At 41.2% G+C, this 26,607-nt stretch overlaps 1 protein-coding gene across 1 annotated transcript in view; it reads left to right on the forward strand.

Moving 5' to 3' along the window:
• Positions 1-25,244, forward strand: part of hcrtr2 (hypocretin (orexin) receptor 2) — an 85,080-nt gene extending 59,836 nt beyond the window's left edge. The window contains exons 4-7 of the mRNA XM_043687463.2: positions 2,429-2,544; positions 2,631-2,854; positions 5,695-5,816; positions 24,869-25,244. Coding sequence (XP_043543398.1) covers positions 2,429-2,544; positions 2,631-2,854; positions 5,695-5,816; positions 24,869-25,089 — 683 coding nt within the window. The 3' untranslated portion in view covers positions 25,090-25,244. The remainder of the gene's footprint in view (positions 1-2,428; positions 2,545-2,630; positions 2,855-5,694; positions 5,817-24,868) is intronic.
• Positions 25,245-26,607: the final 1,363 nt, after the last annotated feature.

Consider the following 26,607-nt stretch of genomic DNA (forward strand, 5'->3'; position numbering starts at 1 on the left):
ATGTTTCCCCAGGCTCAACAATCTGTAACTGGGCGACACATCTTCAAATGAGGTAGGCCATTTAGGATGAAGCTGAGGAAGAATTTCTTCACTGGAAGGTGGTGAATCTTTAGAATTCTGTATCCCAGAAGGCTTTGAAGGCTCAGTTATTGAGTACATTCAACTTAAAGATTGATATATTTCATATATTGAAACCATCAAAGGACATGAAGATAGTGCTTGAAAATGGTATTGAAGTAACACAGCCATGATCTAGTTGAACGGCAAAGCAGATTGAAAGGGCAGAATGGCCTTTTCCTGCTCATTTTAAAAAAATATTCCTATATTTTATTAAGTTCTACAGAGCCAAGCCCTTAGCCAATACTACGCTGTTTTTTTTTGTTTGAATGCGTAAAAATATCTGCTTTTCTGCTATCACAACAGTGACATCATGACCATTGTCCAACCAAGCCTGAAACATTGTTGGAAAACACAAGATGTTTTTAATTATCTGGAGAATTGTAATTTTCCTACAAATACAATTGAGAACTTAACATTAATTGCCACTGTGCAATGACTGTGCTATGTTTTTACAAGATATTAATTATATTGAAATTAAACACTGCTGGAAGTGAATACCAAGCAGTGAGATGCTAAAAGTGTCAGTCAGAACAAGCAGGGTACAAAGTACAGGCAGAGTCAATTGCTTCTGATAAACTCTTTATTTATATTAATGCTGCTCCTTTTGATGGGACAGGCAAAGATGGGTGGGGTATCATTAGGCGCAAGACAAAGTTTCCCATGTAGTCCGTCCGAAATTGAGAAATACAATTAAAGGGGAAGACAATGGAAATGTCCACAAACCAACTCAAAACCCTGGGTAGAAATGTGAATGTGTACTCAAAAACTCATCTCAAACAGAAATTCAACAGTCAGGGAATTTCGAGACTCTGGCCTTAAGATTTGACTGTGCACTGACTGAACATGGCCTCCAAAGTCTCTGATGTGGCAGTAGTGAGCAGGGAGTGCACACTTACTGGGAGGCAGTAGTTTAACGTTTGCTGCACTGATAAAAGCATCAGTGTCCAGGGCTCACACTTGAAAGAGACATCGAGCTATTTACAAATTCAAATAGGTCATTGAGCATCTTTAGGAGGTTCGTACTGCAAGGTTGGCTTGAACACAGCCGCTGTTGGGTGGACTGTACACTGGAAAATTACACCTGCACATGACAGCAGTCATTCAAGGGAGCAGTTCAGGCATCAACTGGCTAACCATTGTGAACAGGCATGCCTGATTGTTGAGTCATGACAAAAAGAATCCTCCATTAGAATCACACAGGCAGCTCCTGGCCACCTTTATCCCACCATTGCATCCTTGAGCCATCTCCATTAGCCACCGACTGATATCTAGTCTTACTGATTCACTTATATCCCCCACTTCCTCCCTATGTTGCACCTTGATAATAAGAAGGGCCAATATCAGTATGTCTTGAATCATCATTTCAGAAACAGTGGTCATCCCTGCTCCCTCTACCTGCTCATTCGTGGATGCACGTTCTTGGCCATTTTGTTTTATAAGTGGGCAGTCAACGGAATGCATGTGAGCAGACTGAAAAAGTTTGGAGGCATTTAGCTGGAGAAGTAACATCATCAAACAAGGCACTTAAAATAATTCCAATCAGTTGTTGGCCATGGCTGTATATTTAATGATGATTTATCAATATATTAACCAGATCAATACTGCAAGATCCTTTTGTAGCTCACTAATCTAATCCTGAGGTTCTAGTATTTCAGGACATTTTTTGTTATTCATTCAGGAAATGTCAGCATCACTAGCTAGGCAGCATTTTTCACCCAAATCTAGTTGCCTTTGAAAAGCTGACGGTGAGCTGACTTCTTGAACTGCTGCAGTAAGTATAGTATAGGATCATCATATTGGCATCCAGTAAAAAGATTGTGGGCAATGGGGGTGATGACGGGGAGCCACTGGTGTGTTGCAGCTTCTATTTAATAGTTACCCAGGAACTAGATTAAGTTTTTGATCCTCCAGTTTTTTTTCTATTAAGATTAACTGAGTCAAAACTGTCTGAATTTTTTAATCTTGAGAGTCTATTTGAGAGGGTTCCAATTACAAGGAAACTGTCAATTTGAAGTTTTAGTTTCCTAGATAATACCCTTGGAGTCAGCTGCACCATGGTTTCTATCTGGACCTAATGTACAATTCCGGCCTAAGCTGCTCCAACAACTACCTGACCATTATAATACTTAGGGCCATCTTCAACTTTCCACTCCTCATTAATATTAACTGGAGGAATGTAACATTGAAGTTTAAACCAAGTAGTGGGTCAATATTATGTTCAATTACTATTACCCGAATAGAATAACTCTTTACAATGTTATTGAATTTCAATGTCCAGTCTCATTTCTGCTTTCTTTGTTCATTTCAGATGACATTTACCCCAAGATCTATCATATTTGCTTTTTCATTGTCACATATGTGGCCCCTTTGTGCCTGATGATTTTGGCCTATTTTCAAATATTTCGGAAACTTTGGTGTCGACAGGTAAGTGTGTGCCAACACCTTGCACAGAAAGATTACTTTTACCTTCATGTAGGTTGCCATATACTTGACTTTGCAACTACTTACAGATACCGGGGACATCCTCGGTAGTGCAAAGGAGTTGGAAGCCTCTGGCCCTGCAGCGTTCATCCCAGAAGGCTGGCAGAGGACAGGTCAAATCACGAATACATGCTGTTGCTGCAGAAATCAAACAGATTCAAACAAGACGGAAGACAGCACGGATGCTTTTGGTGGTTTTCATTTTTTTCACACTTTGCTACCTTCCAATAAGTATTCTGAATGTTCTGAAAAGGTGAGCTTGCTATTTCCAGAGACCGTCACTAAATTAAATGTGGACAGTATCAGAAACCTTCACAAGCTTCATTTATAAAATGTTTTTAATATTGCTTCCTCAATTGGTTATTGTTGAATGCTGTCTTATGACTTATCTTCTCTGTTCATGAGGCTGGAATTCTATTCAGTTATCTTTCCGTACCCATTCATTTGTGTGGGTCAGAGGGAAATGGGTCTGGGTGGGTTACTTTCCAGAGGGTCAGTGTGGACTGGTTGGGCTGAAGGGCCTGTCTCCACATTAGATTAGATTACTTACAGTGTGGAAACAGGCCCTTTGGCCCAACAAGTCCACACCGACCGCCAACCCCCCCCCCCCCTACATTTACACGTTCACCTAATACTACAGGCAATTTAGCATGGCCAATTCACCTGACCGGCACATTTTTGGACTGTGGGAGGAAACCGGAGCATCCAGAGGAAACCCATGCAGACACGGGGAGAATGTGCAAATTCCACACAGTCAGTCGCCTAAGGTGGGAATTGAACCCAGGTCTCTGGCGCTGTGAGGCAGCAGTGCTAACCACTGTGCCACTGGGACATCTTATCTCGCTCCCATTTGTTTCCATTGGTTATTTGCTTGAAAATTAGCAATGGGGGATGTCAGCACTAAGTCAGCAATTTGTTCCTGACATGACACCAACCCATTTATAAACAGAATGATAGAGAGATGAAATTGACCTGTGTGACCTCCTCACTTCCAAAGAGCAGTGTTTGGAGAAGTTTCTCTGTCCTGTAATTGGCATTTGTCCTGTAATAAAGGAACAACGAAAATTGGAGTATGGTTCCAAGAATTGGTAACTAACCATTGGAGCCGACTTCTTTGCACTCACTTGGAAGTGAAAGATGCACTGTAGAAGTGTTAATCGTGCTTTCTGACCAATCAGGAATCAAACTCTCTAACTTTACTTTGTGACTTCATTGTCACCAAGTTCTTCACCCTCTCTTTAAGCCCCTTGTTTTCCACACTATCTGATCTGCCACATAGTCTCTATATTCCAGATATCTTCCTATTGCTCCTGCTTCCAGGTCAAAGCTTGCCAGATTGTTATCTTCTGTGACCTTCATAACATTGCAGTCCAAAGAGGAGAGGCCCCAGTGGAAGAGACTGTAGTTGCTCAGGCTGCTTTCTCAGTTGGTGAATCATTATAGGGAATCTAATCTAAAAAACCCTCTGTTTTCAATTGTGTTGTAATCTTTGCTGTTTTTTGAAGATGTTCAAAATAGGATCAAAGAATAAATCTGCCATAACCTTTGCAGTAATGGTATCTGAGTCACTCCCAAATTATTGTACTCCTTCATCTTTCACAGTTGAATTAAATTCTGCTTTTGATATTTCCTTTCTCCCCTCTTCCTGCTGTTGCACTTCCTTTAAAACCTGTTATTATTTCTGAACATTTTTCTAGTTATGATGAATGGTTGTTGTCTTGCCTGTAATTCTGTTTCTCCCTTCAGAGATGCATTCTGAGTATTTCCATCATTTTTTATTTTTATGCAGAGTAAAATATGCACAGTATAGTATGTCCATAGTTTTGAAAAATGACTGACTGTACAAGGTTTGCTGTGAATCTTGTTATCACTTCCTTCCCATATATCCTCACAATCCATATTGCAGGTGAGAGCCATTTTGGATTTTGCTGTGATATGGAGGTGCCGATGTTAGACCGGGGTAGACAAAATCAGGCAGTCACATGGCACCATGTTATAGTCCAACAGGTTTAGTTGAAATCACAAGCTTTCAGAGCGCAGCGCCATTGTCAAGCACTCCAAAAACATGTGATTTCAAATAAACCTGTTGGATTATAACCTGGTGCTGTATAACTTTGGATTTTATTGGACCAGTGATATCACGACCAGACAAGGTGACTCTGTGTAAAATGTAAGAATTCATCCCTGACACAGAATGATGCTTCGCATATAACTTTCCCAAACTTTGCATTCGAACATGTCATTAAAGTTAAACCATGCTACTGTACTCTACATCAAATGTGAGATAGTGTTCTCTTATAGTGCAGTTGTTATTGCCCAGGTATACACGACATAGATGAAAATGAGTTAGTCAGGATTGCATGCCAGTGATAGAGCTCAATTTTTACATCTAAATAAAAGAGCTAGAAGCAGGAGTCTTAAACCTGCTCTTTCATTCAGTACGAACATAGCCAGTCAACTTGGTTTCAACTCTATCTTCCTGCCTGCTCCTCATTACCTTTTAACCCATTGCTAGTTAAAAATCTTTCTATCTCCTCCTTAAAGTTATTCAATGGTCAGGTATCTGCCATAACCCAGGGTAATAATTCCACAGATTCTTTGAGAGAAGTAATTTCTCCTCATCTCCGTTGGAAACCTGCTACCTCTTATCCTGAAATATTGACCCTTCATTCCAGATTGCCTCACAAGAGGAAACATCCTCTCATTGTTTACCTTGTCAATCCTCTTTTGCAGTTGCAGCTAAACTTCCTGACTTTTATACACCATTCCGTTAGCAATAAATGCCAAAATTCCTTTGCAATTTTTTGCTCCATCTGAATTGATGGTAGAGATTGAGTGGGCTTCCTCATCCACATGAGATCCTCTCTGCCATGTTTTTGTCTCTAACAGCCACTATGGTGAAGCAGAGCCTCGGGTTTTCAGAACAAGCAACAGAGGAAGCAAACTGATTTAAAGTCCCCTGACATAGACCCTTTAATTCAGGTCACACTATAAGTACAATTACGAAGCAATTAAGATTATATTTACAGTTGTGATGTATTTCTGTGAAATGGCCATAGGAACTGATACAATTTTCCTTGTTCACTTCCTCAGGGTGTTTGGAACCTTTGACAATGTTAACAACAGAGCAACGCTCTATGCGTGGTTTACTTTCTCACATTGGCTAGTGTATGCCAATAGTGCTGCAAATCCTATTATTTATAACTTTCTGAGTGGTAAGTTGTCTTGTTTTTTAATTGATACAGAAAGGTAAGTGTAACCAAAGTTATTTTTGCTTAAGGAATACGAAGTGTTTGACCTGACACGATGCATCTAAAGATCCTGCAGGAAATGGAGGAAATGAAAGTTATATTTCAACGTTCTATTGAGAGTGGATGTAAGAAAACAATAAATAGACCTCACAGCCCCTTGAGCATGCTTTGCTTTTCAATGAAATATTCTACCTCAACTCTTTTCCTGCACTATTCCTGTATCCCTTGATGATTTGAATGTCTATTGATTTCTGTCTTGAATGCACTCAAAGATTGAACCTTCACAGTCCTCTGGGACAAAGATCAACAAAGGTACACCATTATTTCAGTGAAAAAAATTCCACACTGCCTGTGTTCTCAATGTTCTGTCCCTTATTCTGAGATTAGGCACCACCTTGCCCTGCTCAGCCAGGGGAAATATCCTTCCTGAATCTACCATGAAAATGACCAGGAACTGGAAAGTAGCAGACTCAGTTGGACTGAATGACTTACTTCTGCACTATATTATTGTCTGACTCTTTGATAATGTATCACTTATTGTCACGCTTAGAGATAGCAACTTTAAGATTTACTTATAAGTCAGTTATAGAATCATAGAGTCATAGAAATATACAGCATGAAAACAGATCCTTCAGTTCAACTTGTCCATGCTGACCAGATATCCTAAATTAATCTAGTCCTATTTACCAGCATTTGGCCCATATCTCTCTAAACCCTTCCTATTTATATACCCTTCCAGAAGCCTTTTAATTAATGTAATTGTATCAACCTCCACCACCTCCTCTGACAACTTGTTCCATCCTTTTACCACCCTCTGCATGAAAACATTGCCCTTTTAAATCTTTCCCCTCTCACTTTAAACTTATGCCCTCTAGTTTTGGATGCTCCTTCCCTCGGAAAAGGCCTAGAGTATTGACCCTATCCATGCCCCTTATGATATTATAAGTCTCAATAAGGTCACCCTTAAGCCTCTGGTGCTTCAGGGAAAATGACTAGCCTTTTCAGTGAGACAATGCTGTCACTTTAAAAAGGTTATTTTCTCCTGGGTTTTTTTTTGAAGAGAAGTTGTAAAAGCAAAGGTGCCAAAGTAGCTACTGGAGATGGCCTAAGTTAATAGTTTAGGAAGCCTTTAATTTTTTGCAAAAGTGTTGTAACTATAGAAGGGGAGTGGCTGGTTCTCACAGATCAGGCTTTCTGGTTTTGTTAGCTGTCGCAGTCAGAAGCTGTTTGGGTCCCAAAAGAGTTAGAGCTTCAGTATAGTGATTCCTAGCTGCTACATTCTCTGAAATCTCGCTTGATGTTGTTTCCTCCTGGATTGGAGGATTGCCTCTAAGAATCTATGTCTGGATTTACCTTTTTGCCAAGGGGTGTGTTTATAGGATGTTATTATATTAGAACAGTTAATTAATCATTGGTACTGTATCTATTATTCAGCTAAATTTTCCAACAGTTAAGTTATTCCACATTCCTCTTTCTTTTAACAATAGTGTTTAAATAAATTGTGTTTTGCTTAACATCAAGTGGTTTTGGCCAGTTGCATCTCATCTTGAACATACATTTCACATCTACCTTTAAAATAAGAAAAAATAAGGTCTAGGTTGCCTTCTTAAAATACTTTGAGAGGGTCTCGTCTGGTCCATAGCATCAGTCTCTTCTTATTGGTCAAACCCTCCAACCCTGCCAACATCCTTGTGAGTCGTTTCTGAACCCTTTCAAGTTTCACAACAGCCTTCCTATTGCAGGGAGATCGGAATTTCACACTGTATTCCAAAAGTGACCCAATCAATATCAGTTTATTTGTGTTAAGGAAAGTTTGGGGTGGGTGAGGTACAGAAATTCAGCCACACCCAGTTTGGAGATGCATGGGCACAGCTGTGGGAAGCAATCCCCAAACCTTTGGTGAAGTCGAAGGTGCCTCAAACATTGGGTCTTGGGTCTCATTTTAATTAAGTGTAAAGCATGAGCATCAAATCTGGGTGGATTGACTGGAAGCTGGCTTTCGAGTGACTTCCAGTTTAATAAGTTGAGTAGTCATCAGATTGATGATACAGCTAAATAAGAGATGACATTATTTGGATGATGGGTCAAGAGGAAATCACAGATAAATAGAATTCAAGTTACTGGTCCCAATTGATTTCAATATTCAGCTTTCCTGAATGTAGCCCACCTTGGCTGCAATATCTATTCATATGAAGGCATGATCCAGGGAACAATAACAACAAATCTGCTTGCACCTGAATCTTGCAAGCAATTCCATGGATCATTCTGCAGTTTTCTGAGAGATGGATCAATTAGCCATTCCATGCATTAGGGAGATGCAATCAACAAACTGCTTTACTTTACAACTGTTAATTGAGGAAGTAAGATTGTATTCCGAAAAATATCCTGTGGTGTTTTGAGTTCATTAAGTCTCCCTCTTTTTAATAACTGTAAATCTTTCCTGAACCCTTTCAACTTTCACAACATCTTTCCGATAGGAAGGAGATCAGAATTGCACGCAATATTCCAATTTCTCTAGTTAGTACTGCTCCCAACTTTTCTATTTCTTAATAAATAAGCCAATGTTTATTTTGGTTATCCAATTCCTTATGCATAGTGGTGGCTGGATGTTTATACATTAACAAAAGGAGAAGGAAAATATAACATAAATGGTGAAAATTGCACATCAGAATGGATACTTTGTTAGACGTTGCCATGGTGGGCAGCACGGTGGCACAGTGGTTAGCACTGCTGCCTCACAGCGCCAGAGACCCGGGTTCAATTCCCGCCTCAGGCGACTGACTGTGTGGAGTTTGCACATTCTCCCCGTGTCTGCGTGGGTTTCCTCCGCGTGCTCCGGTTTCCTCCCACAGTCGAAAGATGTGCAGGTCAGGTGAATTGGCCATGCTAAATTGCCCGTAGTGTTAGGTAAGGGGTAAATGTAGGGGTATGAGTGGGTTGCGTTTCGGCGGGGCGGTGTGGACTTGTTTGGCCGAAGGGCCTGTTTCCACACTGTCAGTAATCTAATCTAATCTAAAATGCTGAGTATAAAGTACTAGGAAAAAAAATTGAGTTATCAGGCATTGTATTTGCATTATTCTGTTGTCACACAAATTTAGCATACTACTCAATCTTGCAACACTGTTCTTCCTGATTCTGGCTGTTGCCAATCTTTAGCAGCAGTATATTCTCCAATGTGTTTATTGTGTTCTCCCCATTGCACTCTTTTCGTGAGAAGTTTAAGTAATATTGTGATAATGTATTGACCTGAAGAGTATGACAACACCAAAATGTTGTGCATTAAAAATGCACAAAAATGTGATGACTTTAGCTTAATTGACTATTCTTCCATCAACATGTCACCATTGATAGAATCTTAATTGGACAAGCCATACAAATCGTGGGGCTACAAAAGTAGGTCAGAGGTTGGGAATTCTGTGTCAATTCATTTGCTGCCTCCCCAAAGCATGTCTGCTATCTACAAGGCAACATTCAGGAATGTGATTGAATACTGTCCAATTTATCTAGATGTTTGCCTCCAACAGCACCCTCGAGGCTCAATACCATTTAGGACAAGTCAACCCTCATGATAAGCACCCCATACACCACCTTAAAGATTGGCTCCTTCTAACAGTGGAAGGAGTGTGTAACATCTCCCACAGTGGAAGAAGTGTGTAACATCTACAAGATGCATAGCATGTTCCAAATCCAAAACCTTTTCCACTTTGAGGAATGAGGATAGCAGATGCAATGGGAACAGCACAATGTACATGATTCCTTCCAAGTCCTGCACCATCCTGATATGGGAATATCATTGAAATTATAGAATCCCTTCAGTGTGGAAGCAGGCTATTCAGCCCATCAAGTTTACACTGACCCTTGGAAGAGCATCCCATCCAGACCAATACCCTCTCATGCAATATTTACAAGGATGTTGCCAGGGTTGGAGGATCTGAGCTACAGAGAGAGGCTGAACAGGCTGGGGCTGTTTTCCCTGGAGCGTCGGAGGCGGAGGGGTGACCTTATAGAGGTTTACAAAATTATGAGGGGCATGGTTAGGATAAATAGACAAAGTCTTTTCCCTGGGGTCGGGGAGTTCAGAACTAGAGGGCATAGGGTTAGGGTGAGAGGGGAAAGATATAAAAGAGACCTAAGGGGCAACATTTTTACGCAGAGGGTGGTACGTGTATGGAATGAGCTGCCAGAGGATGTGGTGAAGGCTGGTACAATTGCAACATTTAAGAGGAATTTGGATGGGTATATGAATTTGAAGGGTTTGGAGGGCTATGGGCCAGTTGCTGGAATTGGGACTAGATTGGGTTGGGATATCTGGTCGGCATGGACAAGTTGGACTGAAGGGTCTGTTTCCATGCTGTACATCTCTATGACTCTGACTCTATGTGCAGGCTGGGTGAATTGGCCATGCTAAATTGCCCATAGCATTAGGTGCATTAGTCAGGCGTAAATATGAGGAATGGGCCTGGGTGGGTTACTCTTCGGAGGGTCGGTGTGGACTTGTTGGGCCGAGGGCTTGTTTCCATACTGTAGGGAACCTAATCTATTCAGCCTATCCTTATAACTGAAACCTTTCAGTCCCTGCAACATTCTGGTACATCTTTTCTGACCCCTCTCTAGCTTAATAATATCCTTCCTACAGCAGGGTGACAAGAACTATACACAGTAATCCAAACATGGCCTCACAAACATTCTGTACAACCTCAACATGATGCCCCAACTCCTGCAGTCAATGGTCTGAACACTGAAGGAAAGTGTGCTAAATGCCTTCTTACCCACCTGGTGTACTTGTGATCCAAAGAACTACATACCTGAACCCCTTGATTTCTCTGTTCAATCACACTACCCAGGGCCCTATCATTAACTATATAAGTCCTGCCCTTGTTTGCTTTATCAAAATGCAATACCTTGCATTTATCCAAATTAAACTCTATTTGCTGCTCCTCATTAGCCCATTTGGCCCAATGGATCAAGAACCCTTTGTAATCTTAGATAACCTTCTTCACTGTCGACTATACCACCAATTTTGTTGTCCTCTGCAAACTTACTGACCATGCCTCCTAAATTCTCATTCAAATCATTTGTATCAATGACAAACAAAACTGGACTCAGCACTGATCCCTGCAGAACACTGCTAGTCACAGGCCTCCAGTCTGAAAAACAACCCTCCACCACCACCCTCTGTCTCCATTCATCAAGCCAATTTTGTATCCAATTGGCAAGCTCTCCCTGAGTCCCACGTGACCAAACTTTTTAAATTAGTCTCTCATGCAGAACCTTGTCAAAAGCTTTACTAAAGTCCACGTAGACAATGTCTACTGCTCTACCCCCATCTATCTCTTTGGTTTTGTCCTCAAAAAACTCAGTTAAGTTTGTGTAACATGATTTCCCATGCACAATGGCAGATAGCATGAATTTGAAAAATTCCCCATGGTGGCTCAGTAGTTAGCACTGCTGCTTCACAGCACTAGGGACCCAGGTTCGATTCCCGCCTCGGGCGACTGTCTGTGTGGAGTTTGCACATTCTCCCCGTGTCTGTGTGGGTTTCCTCCGGGTGCTCTGGTGTCCTCCCACAGTCCAAAGATGTGCAGTTTGGGGGAATTGGCCATGCTAAATTGCCTCATAGTGTCAGGGATATGTAGTTTAGATGCATTAGTCTGGGGTAAAATACAGAGTAGTGGGGGAATGGGTCTGGGTGAGTTACTCTTTGGAGGGTCAGTGTGGACTTGTTGGGCCAAAGGGCCTGTTTCCACATTGTAGGGACTCTATGATTCTGCACCTGCCTTGAGAAACACCGACTTCAAAGGCAGGATCTTTATTGTACTTGGTGCCAGCTGAAGCCTAAAATACTTTACTGAGGAGTCAAATAGCCATTAGACAGCTGCAGTACCTCAGCCCCTTACTGGGCTGACAGCTCTACATGCCTAATTTCAGTTTTAAATTTCACAATGTTTATTTACGCAAGCTTAAATGATATAAAGTGCCTTGCCATTTCAGGTATTGAAACTTTAAATGATTTGGATAATTAACACTTTCATTAGAAAGCATTGATGTTAATTGTGAAAAATCATAAATGCACTTTTTTTCAAAAGCTTTTTGTCTACTTCCAACTATGGAGTCATATACAGTTCCTTAATTCTATACATTGTGTATAGTGGGTGAATGAACATAGAAATGTTGTGCCTTGGTGTGGGGGTATAAGGGCCTAAGGAGGCGACATGGGAGCCTTGGCAATGAGGAGCACGACAAGGACCTTTTTAACTTACCTTTCAAAAGCTTTCCATGAGATTGTGAGGGTCTGAACTGCATTAAGCATCACTCAGTATGATGGTGTCATATAGACTGGGAAAGAGTAACATCGTTGGATCCCAAAGCAGTAAGACCTTTAAGTCTCCTTTATAATCTTAGTAAAATTAGATCCTGTTCCAATATAACTTGTTCCTCATTTTGTAAGGGCTTCAGGACCCTGGAGGAACCTTGCAATGATGTCACAGAGCTGCATAGCACTGAGCATAAATTGCACAGTGTGGGTGGAGTTGGAAAGCACAAAAAGGAACAGTCTAGAACATATGCTCGAATGAGACACTTTCGAAGAGAGAGAGAGAACATTGACATATTAGATTCATCCTTAGCCGATGCATTTATAAGTTAATGTCTGGTATATCTCTTATAGTGATTGGAACAATCCAACCAGGTGGATCTCATAGAATATGAGTTCTCTGATTGGCTGTTAATCTGGTCCAGTCAGGGAATCCTGCCTGATGGATATAAAGGGGAGAATCAGAGGTTCTGCTCACTCTAGGAGCTGGATCTGAGCTAGCTGGGTCAGTGTCATGTACTGTGCACATGAAAAAAAGGGTGACTTGATGATGGGATACCAGCCTTTGTGGAGTTATTTCTCAATGACTATCATATATTGTGGCATTTAGCATGATGTGTGATCGGGAGTGTTACTTTGAAGTCCAAGCTGTGGTGAGGATCCATTGTACAAAAGTAGGCAGAATTGTTTTGAGAGGAATAGTCCTGGACTCAGATTAGACAACAGCAAACATTACTAAATGGCCTGAAACAGCAAAATCTGACTTAAAATTTTTTGGATTTTACTGATTTGGAACCTATAACTGTAACATAACAGTACAGTTAAATTGTTAATTTTCTTTGGTCACCATATCAATTCTTCAGTTGGCTGGTTAGAAAATGTTTTTCTGAGTTCAGTATTGTACTGGTGGATAGAGCTGCTTCATGCCCCAAGGAAGTTGTGAGTTTAGATTATTAAGGAGGTGTGTTGATTTTTTTCTGTGCATGATTCATAACATCAAACCATAAAGGAGAAAACACAGCTGATGTGATAAAACTAGTGTAACTTATTGGTATTCCCATTTCTTGTCTAACAAATAATTCAAAGTAAATATTGCAGAATCAAATTGTGCAGAAAACAGCATTGCTTAACACTTTCTGTTCCATTCATTTTTGTGGTTTTTCAACTGTGATATGCCACATGTTGAGATTTAATTTACTCATTAATGCAGGTGATCTCATATTAGCTATTTGTGTGGAGGGCATAATTTCCTTAAGCTTATTCAAATTTTCAGTGTATTGCCTGCCTGTTAGTAGCTACCATGGCCCAATAATACTGATAAGGATTTGCAAATATCTTTGGCCCTCCAATCCTCTGCTAAAAGTGATCACCCAGCACATTTTAAAAATTCTCTCATGGGATATGGGTATTACTGTTGAAATTGTTTTGGCCATTTCAGTTAAAAGACAACCACATGACAAAGGGCCTAGAGTCATGTAGGCCAGACCCAGTAAGGATGGCAAATTTCCTCCTCCGTGAAAGAGCTGGATCTTTCCAACAATCAATTATAGTTGCCTTACCTTGTGCTTTAAGCCAGTAGTGCTACCAGCTTATTGTAATAACAATCTGGAATATCTCAGGTTGAGATATATTGTACCTGAGGCAGCTTGCTCTCTATCTCTAAATAAGGCTCTTCCACTGCGGTACTAATTCATTCCTTATTTACAATTTTAAATTCAGGTTATGGTTAAACAGTTCTTTAGCAATGTGCCTAAGACCTCTCTCTCTGTCTGCCCTGTCTCCAATTGTCATCTACGCCATATCATTAGTTAATAAATCTTGTTATACTACACGTCCACCCAAGTTTCTCTCTACTTGGTCTATATTATTTCAGTAGTGTTTTTTCCTTACTTACATGATCTTTGTAATCGTTAGTGCCATTATTAACATAATTATTTCCATTACCAATGTTATCACCATTATCAGCATGTTCCCCTCGCTCACCAAAGTCTGAATCTCAAAGGTTGAGATAATCTAACTCTGCCTGGATATTCTGATCTGGTTTCATTTGTGTTCAGCACTAAGAGTGATGGTGTTGAACTCGGGAATAGTTGTACCATTCTGTACACTGTTTGTAGTAAAGCTATGACTGTCCCACATCCTGTGATCATCATACACATGCTTGGCCAAGGTCAGATCAATGCAGTCCTATTGCTCCTCGCTGCCCTTACAGGTGTTCTGACACTATGGCATCCAGGTTGATCTGTGACTGGTGACTGTAACTTCAACTATCCTGTCCCTTAACCAGACTTTGTGTTCTGGCTTTATAGTTGACAGAGTTTTCACCTTGTGTCTATAATTGTACTATCTCTGCTGCGTTTTAGCATGGCATTTTGTTAGTTATTTATCTCTCTTGCAGTTTTGGGAAGTTATGTTTGACCTGAGTTAACAATCACACAACACCAGGTTATGTTCTAAACTGATACTGTTTTTGATTTTCTCTCCATTTACAATAAGTACCCATTAATCATTAGTGTTGCTGTGTAACCACATAGAGCTAATTGCCCGTCTAGATTCTTATGCATCAGTAACTTCACAATTTTGACTGTTCTTTTCACCTCTCTGTTTGACTGAGGGTAGAGTACAGAACTTGTCAGCTGCTTGATATCTGCCTCCTAACCTTCAATCCTCATTCACCAATGGAGGTCCAATGTCTGATATTAAATCTCCTGGGACACTGTGTATCACAAGGAATCTTTTCTGTGCTCTGGTCACTGAGTCTGCTATGGTTGAATCGAGAATTGTCACTTCAATCTATCTCTAGTTGACTAGGACCAAATGCACTTTCTCTTTAAAATTAAATGAATATGTTTTTATAAACTTCAATAAGGTCACTCCTCAGCCTCAGGTGCCCAGGAAGGTAACCACAGCCTATTCAGCCTCTCCCTATAGCTCAAACCCTCCAACCCTGGCAACATCCTTGTAAATCTTTTCTGAACCCTTTGTTTGGCATAGACAAAATATAATCCTGTATGTTTTTCAAAATGCATAGCTACCACACTGATTGCTGTGCTCTTGCTCAGCATTTCATGACAGCTCACTGTTCCCTAAGGAGTTTCTGTGAGATTTCTTAAAGCATTCTATTGTACTCCAACAAATCTTGTCAAATATTGTTTCTGCTCATGCTACCTTTTCAGCATTTGGTCTGCTGGGCTATATTTCAACCATCCCTGCATACTGAGTCATTCTTGTAAAATTATGGAACTGCACAATTTATCAGAGTTTTCCCTCAGTTGCTGGTAAATTGTTGGTCATTCCCATAGAATAAGATTCTTCTGCAAGAATAAAAGCTTTTTCTGCTAATCCATTGCTGCCCCCAAGACTGTACATACCCTTACTTGTGTTTTGTCTGGAACACAGACTACATCTAGTTCTATGGTTTAGGAACAGGAGTAAGCCACTCATCCCTGGAGCTGGTTCTGCCATTCAATAAGATCATGATTAGTCCACATTCCTGCCTCTATCCTAATGACATTTCATCCTTTGCTTATCAAAAATTAATGAATCTGCTTCCATTGCCTTTCAAGGAAGAAAGTTGCAAAGATTCACGACCTTCCAAATTCTCCCTTAACAAATTAATCTTGAAATATTGGAAGATGTTGAGTGATAGGTTTACTCCAGGATTCAATCCCACCTCAATTCTGCAAGGCATGGAATAGCTTTGTTTGTATGGGCCACTTTGGAAACATGCTAAAGTTACAATGAAGCAGTGCATATGGCATTTAGAGTGCTCAACAACAGTCCTTAAAAAGGACCTTACAGAAGGAAAACTGTATCCTCAAGTTATAGCATCCTGAAGCTGTGTAGCTGTATGCTATTGTTACATTTCATGAATAAAGGAATTTGTTCAAACAGATGATTTCCAATAATCCAGCAAAAAGGCCAATCATCCAGCCTGCGCTTGATCTCTGAAACAGCTATCCAATTACCTTTCACAACAAATTATTCCTATGCAAGTACAGATTGAATTCCTTTTCTAAAACTATTATTGAATCCACTCCCTTTTGAGATAGTATTCCAGCCTATAATGATATGCAGTGTGGAAAATAAAATAGCATCTTCCGTCTGGTTACAGACAATTATCTTAAAAATCTCTCTCTTCTGGTTATTGTCTCTCTGCAGTTGGAAACATTTCTTCCTTATCTGCGATATCATATCTAATAGAACTGATGCTTGCTGTCAACAGTCAGTGGCCATCTCGTTTCTCACACAGAAAGACTTACCCAAAAGGGGATAGGTGGCAGGCAGCTCAGACAGGTCTAGGCAGAGAGAGTTCACATGAAAATTCTCATAATGTACAGCTTAATGAAGTTAGATATTGTAACTAATCTGCCAGGATCAAAGGTTGTTGATTTTGATAAATCTGACTGGGGTTATTTAAATGTTCACAATGTGATATATTTAAAGATATTTAACTCTTTAAGCATTTGTTTTGCAGTTTGTACTGAGAATGTCTTTGATGGTTGCCCTAGGCTCTGCACTCATTTAATCTGTACTCATACGCACCCCCAATTATTAATCGTTCCACCTTTAGGCCTTCAGCTGCTTAGGCCCTAAGCTTTGGAATCCCCTCCCTAACACTCTTCCCCCTCTTAGATTAGATTTTCTAGATTTAGATTTGAGTTAGATTACTTACAGTGTGGAAACAGGCCCTTCGGCCCAACAAGTCCACACCGACCCGCCGAAGCGCAACCCACCCATACCCCTACATTTACCCCTTACCTAACACTACGGGCAATTTAGCATAGCCAATTCACCTGATCTGCACATCTTTGGACGTGGGAGGAAACCGGAGCACCCGGAGGAAACCCACGCAGACACGGGGAGAATGTGCAAACTCCACACAGTCAGTCGCCTGAGGCGGGAATTGAACCCGGGTCTCGGGCGCTGTGAGGCAGCAGTGCTAACCACTGTGCCACCGTGCCGCCCTCTTCTTTCACAGTCTGTCAGTCTGTCTGTCTGTCTATCTTTTGGAACTCTGTGTTTACTTCTGGTCTCCCTGCTATACGAAAGGGTACAGAAACGACTTACAAGGATGTTGCTAGGGTTGGAGGGTTTGAGCTGTAGGGAGAGGCTGAATAGCCTGAGGGGTGACCTTATAAAGATTTGTAAAATCATGAGGCATGGATAGGGTGAATAGCCAAGTTCTTTTTGCCAGTTTAGGGGAGTCCAAACTAGAGGGCATAGGTTTAAGGTGAGAGGGAAAAGATATAAAAGGGATGTAAGGAGCAACCTTCTCACGCAGAGGGTGGGTGTGTGAATGGAATGAGCTATCAGAGGAAGTAATGGAGGATGGTATGCTTAGAACATTTAAAAGGCATCTGGATGAGTATATGAATAGGAAGGGTTTAGAGGGATATGGGCCAAGTGTTGGCAAATGGCACAAGATTAATTTAGGATATCTGGTCAGCATGGACGAGTTGGACCAAAGCGCCTGCTTCCGTACTTATCTATCTGTCTGTCTGTGTCCGTCTGTCTGTACGTCTGTCATTCTGTCTATCTATCTGTCTATACCTTCCTCTGATCATGGCCACTTATCCCAATATTGCTTTTTGTGGCTCACTGTCTAAGTTTGCTTTATAATGCTTGCATGAAGGATCTTAGAATGCTAACTCCATTAAAGATGTTACACCAATGCAAGTTATTGAGTATGTCAACATCAGAGCTCCTTGTATTGACACTCAGATTTCCCTCATGACTGCCATGCTGTATGCTGAGCTCAACACAGTCCTTTCACTCATTAAGGAGCTGAATATTAACCGTTATGGTTTTTAAGCAGAGATCACAGACCAGCTGCACAATGAAAGAATAGAATAATTTGCCATTCATGTTATGTAGCAGTGACATGAACAGAGAATCAATTAATCAAGTGGATGGAATTACTCAGGCTTCAAGAAAATGAACTGTGATTTGACATTGTCCAGGAAGGTTCTTCCTGATCAGCAATGAATATTAAGAAAGCATTTAGTTTCATGAAAGAAATATTTGTTACCTTATGACACATGCGTGGGCAGCAAATTAATGGCCCATGAATTCACTGCCTCTCTGTTCCATCCTCCATCACACTCAGCCACAGCTGGGTGGCTATCCTTCATTTGTAGTCAACTGACAGGTTTGGAAAGGAGGGTAACATCTAGAATGGCAGCCACATCATACTATGTTGAGTTGTTCTGTGGACTGACAGGAAACCTATTTAGAGCAATGGCTCAAGTATTTAAATTATACCCCTGTGTTTGTTGAGGGGTTGCTATGTGATATTGGAATACCATGCCAGGAGCTGGTTCCAAAACCCCATGCTGGTAAACACAATGGGTCTTTTAGCATGTCATGTAATGGAATAGTGCAGTTAAATATACGGGTTAGTAGGCGATTTGAACTTTCTGGTTATTTCTGGGCATTTTTTTAAATGTCTTTGGACTGTGGAAATTTAAAGGGAAATATTGAGAAGCAATATTGCAGTCACCGTGGGCGGCATGGTGGCACAGTGGTTAGCACTGCTGCCTCACAGCGCCAGAGACCCGGGTTCAACTCCCGCCTCAGGCGACTCTCTGTGTGGAGTTTGCACATTCTCCCCGTGGCTGCGTGGGTTTCTTCCGGGTGCTCCGGTTTCCTCCCACAATCCAAAAATGGGCAGGTTAGGTGAATTGGCCATGCTGAATTGCCCGTAGTGTTAGGTGAAGGGGTAAACGTAGGAGTATGGGTCTGGGTGGTATACGCTTCGGCGGGTTGGTGTGGACTTGTTGGGCCGAAGGGCCTGTTTCCACACTGTAAGTAATCTAATCTAATCTAATCAGATTTGACTACATTCCAAGCAGTTTTCAATTAAAGATGGTCTGACAAGATTATCTTTGGAACTGTAGGGTAAGGGGGACAAAGATAAAGATGAGAAGAAGGAGAAGGATTCTGTTTACACTCCCAGCATATGTTGAGAGATTAATCTTCAGTGAATTTCAGTCAAGAGCAATGTACAAGCAGTCTTCACTTGCCAAAGGAAGTTGGTTCTGAGCTCAATGAGCTGCTCCACCAGAGCTTGAGTTGCAGACCTTGTGATAAGCAACAGTGCCTGAGACTATCAGGATCACTGTGTCTCTTAAACATTTGTACCAGACATGAGCTGTGCGAGAGTGCTAGGCAGTCAGTATGTAGGGAAGAGGAGGTGGAGTGAAACGATTGTGGAAAAGTGAAGTGAAGATGACGGGAGAGTATTGTGAATAGAAGGACTGAATATGGCAAAGGTGTGAACAGAGGAGATCATTGAACATCTTTGAGCATTGCAACTATGTAGTGGCAACCATTTACCTCTGTAATGCTTTCTCACTGGTTTTGGAGTTAATTTCCTGGAAGGCTTTCTGTTCCCTTTGAGGGAAGAGTATTTCTCTCCTCCAGTTCTCTGCTTGCCCTGGGGTCTCCAGGATAGCAGAGAACCTACAGCACTAACTTTAGGATCATTATCAATTTCTTTCCTTACGTGGCTTCCTTTATATGCAACACCAAGCATGCATTTCCCCTTTAAGAGGTACTGGGTGCCTATAAGATCACAGATCCCACATAGATGCGTGGTCAACAAACAGCTGTTGTGACTGCAAGTTTGATTCATTACAATGACTATAGAGCAAAATTGCTCCACGCTCTTTCATGTAACAGTAACAAATAGGTACAATGCATTCTGCTCCCTGATGAACATTGCTTGGCACAATTTAATATTTAACCACAATTCTCTAAGGTATACCATGTACATAGGAAGATGGTTGTGGTTGTTGGAGGTCAGTTATCTCACCTCCCAGGCATTTCTGTAGGAGTTCCTCAGGATAATGTCCAAGGCCCAACCATCTTCAGCTGCTTCATCAATGACCTTCCCTCCATCATAAGGTCAGAAATGGGAATGTTCGCCAATGATTGCACAATGTTCAGTACCATTCACAACACCTCAGTTACCTGCAGCAGTGCATGTTCAAATGTGACAAGATCTAGAAGATATACAGACTTCAGGTGAAAAATGGCAAATAACATTCACTATCCGACAAATGCCAGGCAATGACCATCTTCATTAAGAAAAAATCTAAACGCTGATGTTCAATGGTGTTATCATCACTTAATCCCCCAATTCAACATCCTGGAGGTTACCATTGACCAGAAAATGAACTGGACATGTCGTATAAATATAGTGGCTGTAAGAGTAGGTCAGAGGTTAGGAATACAGCAGTAAGTAGCTCACATCCTGAGTTCCCAAAGCCTGTCCATCATCCACAAGGCACAAATCAGAACTGTATAGAATACTCCCCTATTTGCAGCTGAATCAACTTGACACCATCAAGAACAAAGAAGTCTACTTGATTGGCATCACATCCACAAACATCAACTACCTTCATCACTAATGCTCAGTAACAACAGTGTGTAGCATCTACAAGATGCACTGTGGAAATTCACCAAAGATCCTCAAACAGCACCATTCAAGTCCATACCTGCTTCCACCTCAAAGGACATGGAGAGCAGATCCATGGGAACAGCATTACTTGCAAGTTCCCCTCCAAGCCAGTCACCATCCTGACTTAGAAATATATCGCCATTCCTTCATTGTCGCTGGGTCAAAATCTTGGAATTCCCTCCCAGACAGCATAGTGGGTCAACCTAAACCATATGGACTGCAGTGGTTTAAGAAAGCAACCCATCACCACCTTCTCGGGGGCAACTAGAAACAAGCAATAAATGCTGGCCAGTCAGCAAAGCCCATGTTCCCTGAGTGAATGAAAAAAAAATCCAGGAACTGCGGTGATTTGTGCATTTCGGCTGTGTTGCTTGATTCATTTGAGCAACGAGAAGGTATCTCATGTGGCATGTGGGAAGTTTCAAGGTGATTCATTAAACTTCCTCATCCCTGTGGAGCACTAATTATTACAGCACTAATAAGATTCATTATACTTGCAAATAGCAAAGGGTCTTCATAGGTCCATCAATTTACACCTCAGTGCTCAGCTGGCAGAGAAAAGTTTTCTGCACACACTTGGTGGTCAATTATGTTGTTGCAGTGTTTATGGCTGTGGTTATGTTAATGATTGTACAATCCTAGGCTCAAGTGCCTATTCTGCATACGCCAGCTCTCTAGCCTTAATCCATTGTTTTGGCTCTGAACATATTGTCTTCAGATAGTTGTTCAATTCTGTGTGAGAGAAATGATAAAATCTGCCTTTCAGGAAGCACATTCCAAACCTAAATTACTCACTTCTTAAAAAAAAATTTCCGCAAGTCAGTTTAATTTAGCTTGTTAACCCCTTTTCTCTATGTGAACAGTTTCTCCCAGTCAATTCTGCCCAAACCCCTCATTGTGGTGGCTGCTGATGGAGATGGAAAAGTACTGCTGACCAAGTCAGGAAAAACTGCTGTCCTAATTATGATGAAAATTGCACCATTTACATAATTCGATATCATTTGTCTATTTTAGATTTCAAAATAGAGGCATATGGGTTTTGGTCATTTTTATGAATGGTTTCCTTTTTAAAAGAGAAACGAAGGGCCAGATAGTCCTTCCAGCACCATTTTCACAATTACTCCTCACCCCTCTGTGCTTTAATTGAAAGATGTTCATAATGGTTTACGAATGGTTAACCTTGAAGACTGTTTGCTTTATTTTCAGTTCGGAAGAATCCAAGATTGAAAAAGGTTTAGATGACAATAATGGGGCATTTGCACATTCTCCCTGTGTCTGCATGGGTTTCCCTGGGTGCTCCAGTTTCCAACCACAGTCCAAAGATGTGGGGATTAGGTAGATTGGCCATTCTAAATTGCCCATAGTGTCCAGGGATGTGCAGGCTAGGTAGGTTAGCCATGGGAAATGCAGGCTTACAGGAATAGGATAGTTTAGGGGGCATAAGGGTAGGTCTGGGTGGCTGTTCTTTAGAGGTTGGTGTGGACTTGATGGGCCAAATTGCCAGCTTCCACATTTTAGTGATTCTTTGACAATTGCCTTTAGCTCAGAAGATAAGTTTAATTTAATTCCTGGAAGGGGTATATGGCAATTGAAGGACAAGTTAGACAATAGACAATAGACAGTAGGTGCAGGAGTAGGCCATTCAGCCCTTCGAGCCTGCACCGCCATTCAATATGATCATGACTGATCATTCCTAATCAGTATCCTGTTCCTGCCTTATCTCCATAACCCTTGATTCCACTATCTTTGAGAGCTCTATCCAACTCTTTCTTAAATGAATCCAGAGACTGGGCCTCCACTGCCCTCTGGGGCAGAGCATTCCACACAGCCACCACTCTCTGGGTGAAGAAGTTTCTCCTGAGCTCTGTCCTAAATGGTCTACCCTGTATTTTTAAGCTGTGTCCTCTGGTTTGGCACTCACCCATCAGCGGAAACATGTTTCCTGCCTCCAGAGTGTCCAATCCTTTCATAATCTTATATGTCTCAATCAGATCCACTCTTAGTCTTCTAAACTCAAGGGTATACAAGCCCAGTTGCTTCAGTCTTTCAGTGTAAGGTAATCCCGCCATTTCAGGAATTGACCTCGTGAAATAACGCTGCACTCCCTCAATAGCCAGAATGTCTTCCCTAAACTTTGGAGACCAGAACTGCACACAGTACTCCAGGTGTGGTCTCACCAGGGCCCTGTACAGCTGCAGAAGCACCTCTTTGCTTCTATACTCAATTCCTCTTGTTATGAAGGCCAGCATGCTATTAGCCTTCTTCACTACCTGCTGTACCTGCATGCTTGCCTTCATTGACTGGTGTACAAGAACACCCAGATCTCTATGTACTGCCCCTTTACCTAAATTGATTCCATTGAGGTAGTAGTCTGCCTTCCTGTTCTTGCCACCAAAGTGGATAACCATACATTTATCCACATTAAACTGCATCTGCATGCATCTGCCCACTCACCTAACTTGTCCAGGTCACCCTGTAATCTCCTAACATCCTCATCACATTTCACCCTGCCACCCAGCTTTGTATCATCAGCAAATTTGCTAATTTTATTGCTGATACCATCTTCTATATCATTCACATATATTGTAAAAAACTGCGGTCCCAGCACGGATCCCTGCGGTACCCCACTGGTCATTGCCTGCCATTCCAAAATGGAGCCGTTTATCACTACCCTTTGTTTCCTATTAGCCAACCAATTTTCAATCCAATCTAGTACTTTGCCCCCAATACCATGCGCCCTAATTTTACTCACTAACCTCCTGTGTGAGACTTTATCAAAAACTTTCTGAAAGTCCAGGTACACTACATCTACTGGATCTCCCTCGTCCAAGTTAATTTAGCAAAAGGTTTAACTTATGAAAATATCAAAGCAGGAGAGTTTGGCAAGAAATCAGAAGGTCAGTAGAAATGATAAAGTTTAGGTACTCAGATCTGAGAAAGGTTCATAGAGTTTGACTTGGAAAGGACTCACTAATTGTCTTCACAATCCACAGCGAGGAAACTGTAAGGAGTTGGTTAATTAGAACGATCAAGGTAGGGGTATAATTTCCCTGGACTTGAGTCTCTGTAATGGATAGTGTCAGGAAACAGGTTGAAAATTTGTTTTGTATGTATAGATCGTGTTCGCTGTCTTTCATATATCGATTAACTTGCTTTATTTTAATTCTTCCTTGATGTATACTTCTATTACCTCATGTAAAATGCTTCAATGATAGAGCATTCACTAAACAAAAAAGACATAAAAATGTGATCTAGAAGGCCAGGCTTCATTGTGCAACCTGACATCCAGTTGGGCCATCAGCTGAGGTAAAAACATAATTCAAAATTCATAATCCATCATTCCAAACAGGACAGTCAGCCACTGAAGACTAAAATGAAGAAGAATCCTCCAATCCAGGAAGCAGTTAATGCTCAGTCTTTGCGTATTTTCAAGTTTGGGTCTTTCAACACTGAGGAAATGAAGGGATGTGAGGAGAGAGCAAGAGGCGAAATTGAGGCAGACTATCAGCAATGATTTTATTAGTCATGTGGATGTCCAACTCATTCACGCTGACTGGTTATCCTAAACTAATCTAATCTCAATTTCCAGCACTTGGCCCATATCCCTCCAAACCCTTCCTCTTCATATACCCATCCAGATGCCTTTTAAATGCTGTAATTGTACCACCACTTCCTCTGGCAGCTCATTCCATACACGTACCACCCTCTGCGTGAAAAAGTTGCCCCTTAGGTCCCTTTTAATCTTTCTTCTCTCATCTTAAACCTATGCCCTGTAGTTTTGGACACCCCATCCTCAGAAAAAGACCTTGATTATTTACACTATCCAAGCCTCTCATGATCTTAAACCTCTATAAGTTTACTCCTCAGCCTCAAAAGCTCCAGGGAAAATCACCTCAGCCTTTCAACCTTTCCCTTTAACTCAAATCCTCTTATCGAATTCTAGTGCATACTTGCATTGTTTCACTATTAATTGGCTTGAAACTTAATTTTTTCTTTGAAACAACACTCAAATTTCGCTTGGAGGGATTTTAACAGATAATGAGAAACAAAATAAAAATGTATGTGCTCAGTGAGGATCATATTGAATTTGATTAGTTATTCATTCAATCATTAGGAGTTTTATCTCCTTTTCAAACATATTTGTATAAATAGTCTTTTCTCTGGTCCAAATGGCACTAATAATATCAGTTAGCTCAGCAGTGGTCCAAAGCAATTGAAATATGCTTGCTTTTTCCCAAGGCAAATTCCGGGAAGAATTTAAAACAGCCTTCTCTTGTTGTTTCCGGATGGACCGTCAGAATGATGAACATCTGAACAGAGCCCGCTTGAGCACAGAAAGCCGCAAGTCGTTCACCACACAAATCTGCCATTTTGATAACGTTTCCAAAACTTCAGAACAAGTAGCGCTTACAAATGTAACTCCATCACAGACCAGTAACCGCACTGCAAACAACATCTGATGACAGCGGCAATATTTGAAGCATTCATCTCAGCGTTGGCCTGACCTTTATTATTTCCTGTAAAATGTTGCTGCTGTAAGCTTCAAGAGCAAAATTAATTTGTCTTGCACGAGGTAACTATTTTTGGACTTGTAAATAAATTCATTAAAATGACATCTTACTGGTAGAGAATGTCATTGCACCTTTATTTAATTATTATGTGTTTGCTAACTAATCTCTCATGTCCAGCCTCCTTTTCTCCTTGAAAATCCCAAAGTTGTTGCCTTCAATATTTATCCTCATCTTTCCCTGAACTCCCTGTTTGAAGGTAAATAATTGGGTTAAAGCTGACATGGCTCTTACCAAAGTTAGAAATGCCATCGCCTGTGACTGTGACATTGATACCTATTTCACTTCGTCCTTCTCAAATTTGTATGCACCTTTTAATAGTGTGGAAAACCATCGACACCTCTCCACTGTCAACCAACATGGATGGAACACTCTCGCATGGTTCCATCCTTATCCATTTGACAACTGCTGGACAGTCATTTACAATGCATTCTCTTTCTGATCTTGCTTTCTGTTACCTCTGGTTGCCCTCATTGATTAGTTTCCACATAAATGCTAACGATCTGCTTTGTCTGCCTCACCTTCGTATCTCTTGTCCCTTCCGCTGTCTTTGTGCAGTCAGCCTGTTTGTAATACCAGGTAAGCAGAAATTGACTTAACTAAATATTGATAAGACAGGTGCTGTCGTTTTTGGTCAATGCCACAAACTCTCTTCCTCTGCCTCTAAATCCACCCTTGTCGCCAGCAAAATCTGAGGCAGAAGCAGTTTGTTCGCACTCTTGGTATTTCTCTTTTTGGATTCCTTGGTGAAAGTTACAATTAACACAGCTTCCACGCCTGTGCTTTCGTACTTCCCCAACAGTACCATTCAAAAACCCAGTGGGATCACATATAAGCTGTCACCATCCAATTCAAACAAATCTTCATCTTCCTTGGCTCTGTCCCCTGTTTCTAAGTTGTCAGACTCATGGAGTCATAGGGATGTACAGCACGAAAACAGACCCTATGGTCCAACCCGTCCATGCTGACCAGATAGCCTAAATTAATCCAATCCCATTTACCAGCACTTGTCCCATATCCCTCTAAACCCTTCCTACTCATGTACCCATCCAGATGCCTCTTAAATGTTGTAATTGTACCAGCCTCCATCACTTCCTCTGACAGCGCATTCCATATATGTACCATCATCTGTGTGAAGAAGTTGCCCCTTTGGTCCCTTTTAAATCTTTCCTCTCTCACTCTAAATCTACGCTCTCTAGTTTTGGACTCCCCCCACCCCCGGGAAAAGACTTTGCCTATTTATCCTATCCATGCCCCTCATAATTTTGTAAACCTCGATAATGTCACCCCTCAGCCTCCAATGCTCCAGGGAAAACATCTCCAGCCTATTCAGCCTCTTCCTCTATCATATCCACTTGTGCACTCAGACAATATATTCTAGTTCATTCCAACCCACTATTCCAAGCATTT

Source organism: Chiloscyllium plagiosum, unplaced genomic scaffold, assembly GCF_037043375.1.
Source record: "Chiloscyllium plagiosum isolate Xiang-an unplaced genomic scaffold, Cpla_swu_hap1 HiC_scaffold_3, whole genome shotgun sequence".
Classification (NCBI taxonomy): Eukaryota; Metazoa; Chordata; class Chondrichthyes; order Orectolobiformes; family Hemiscylliidae; genus Chiloscyllium; species Chiloscyllium plagiosum.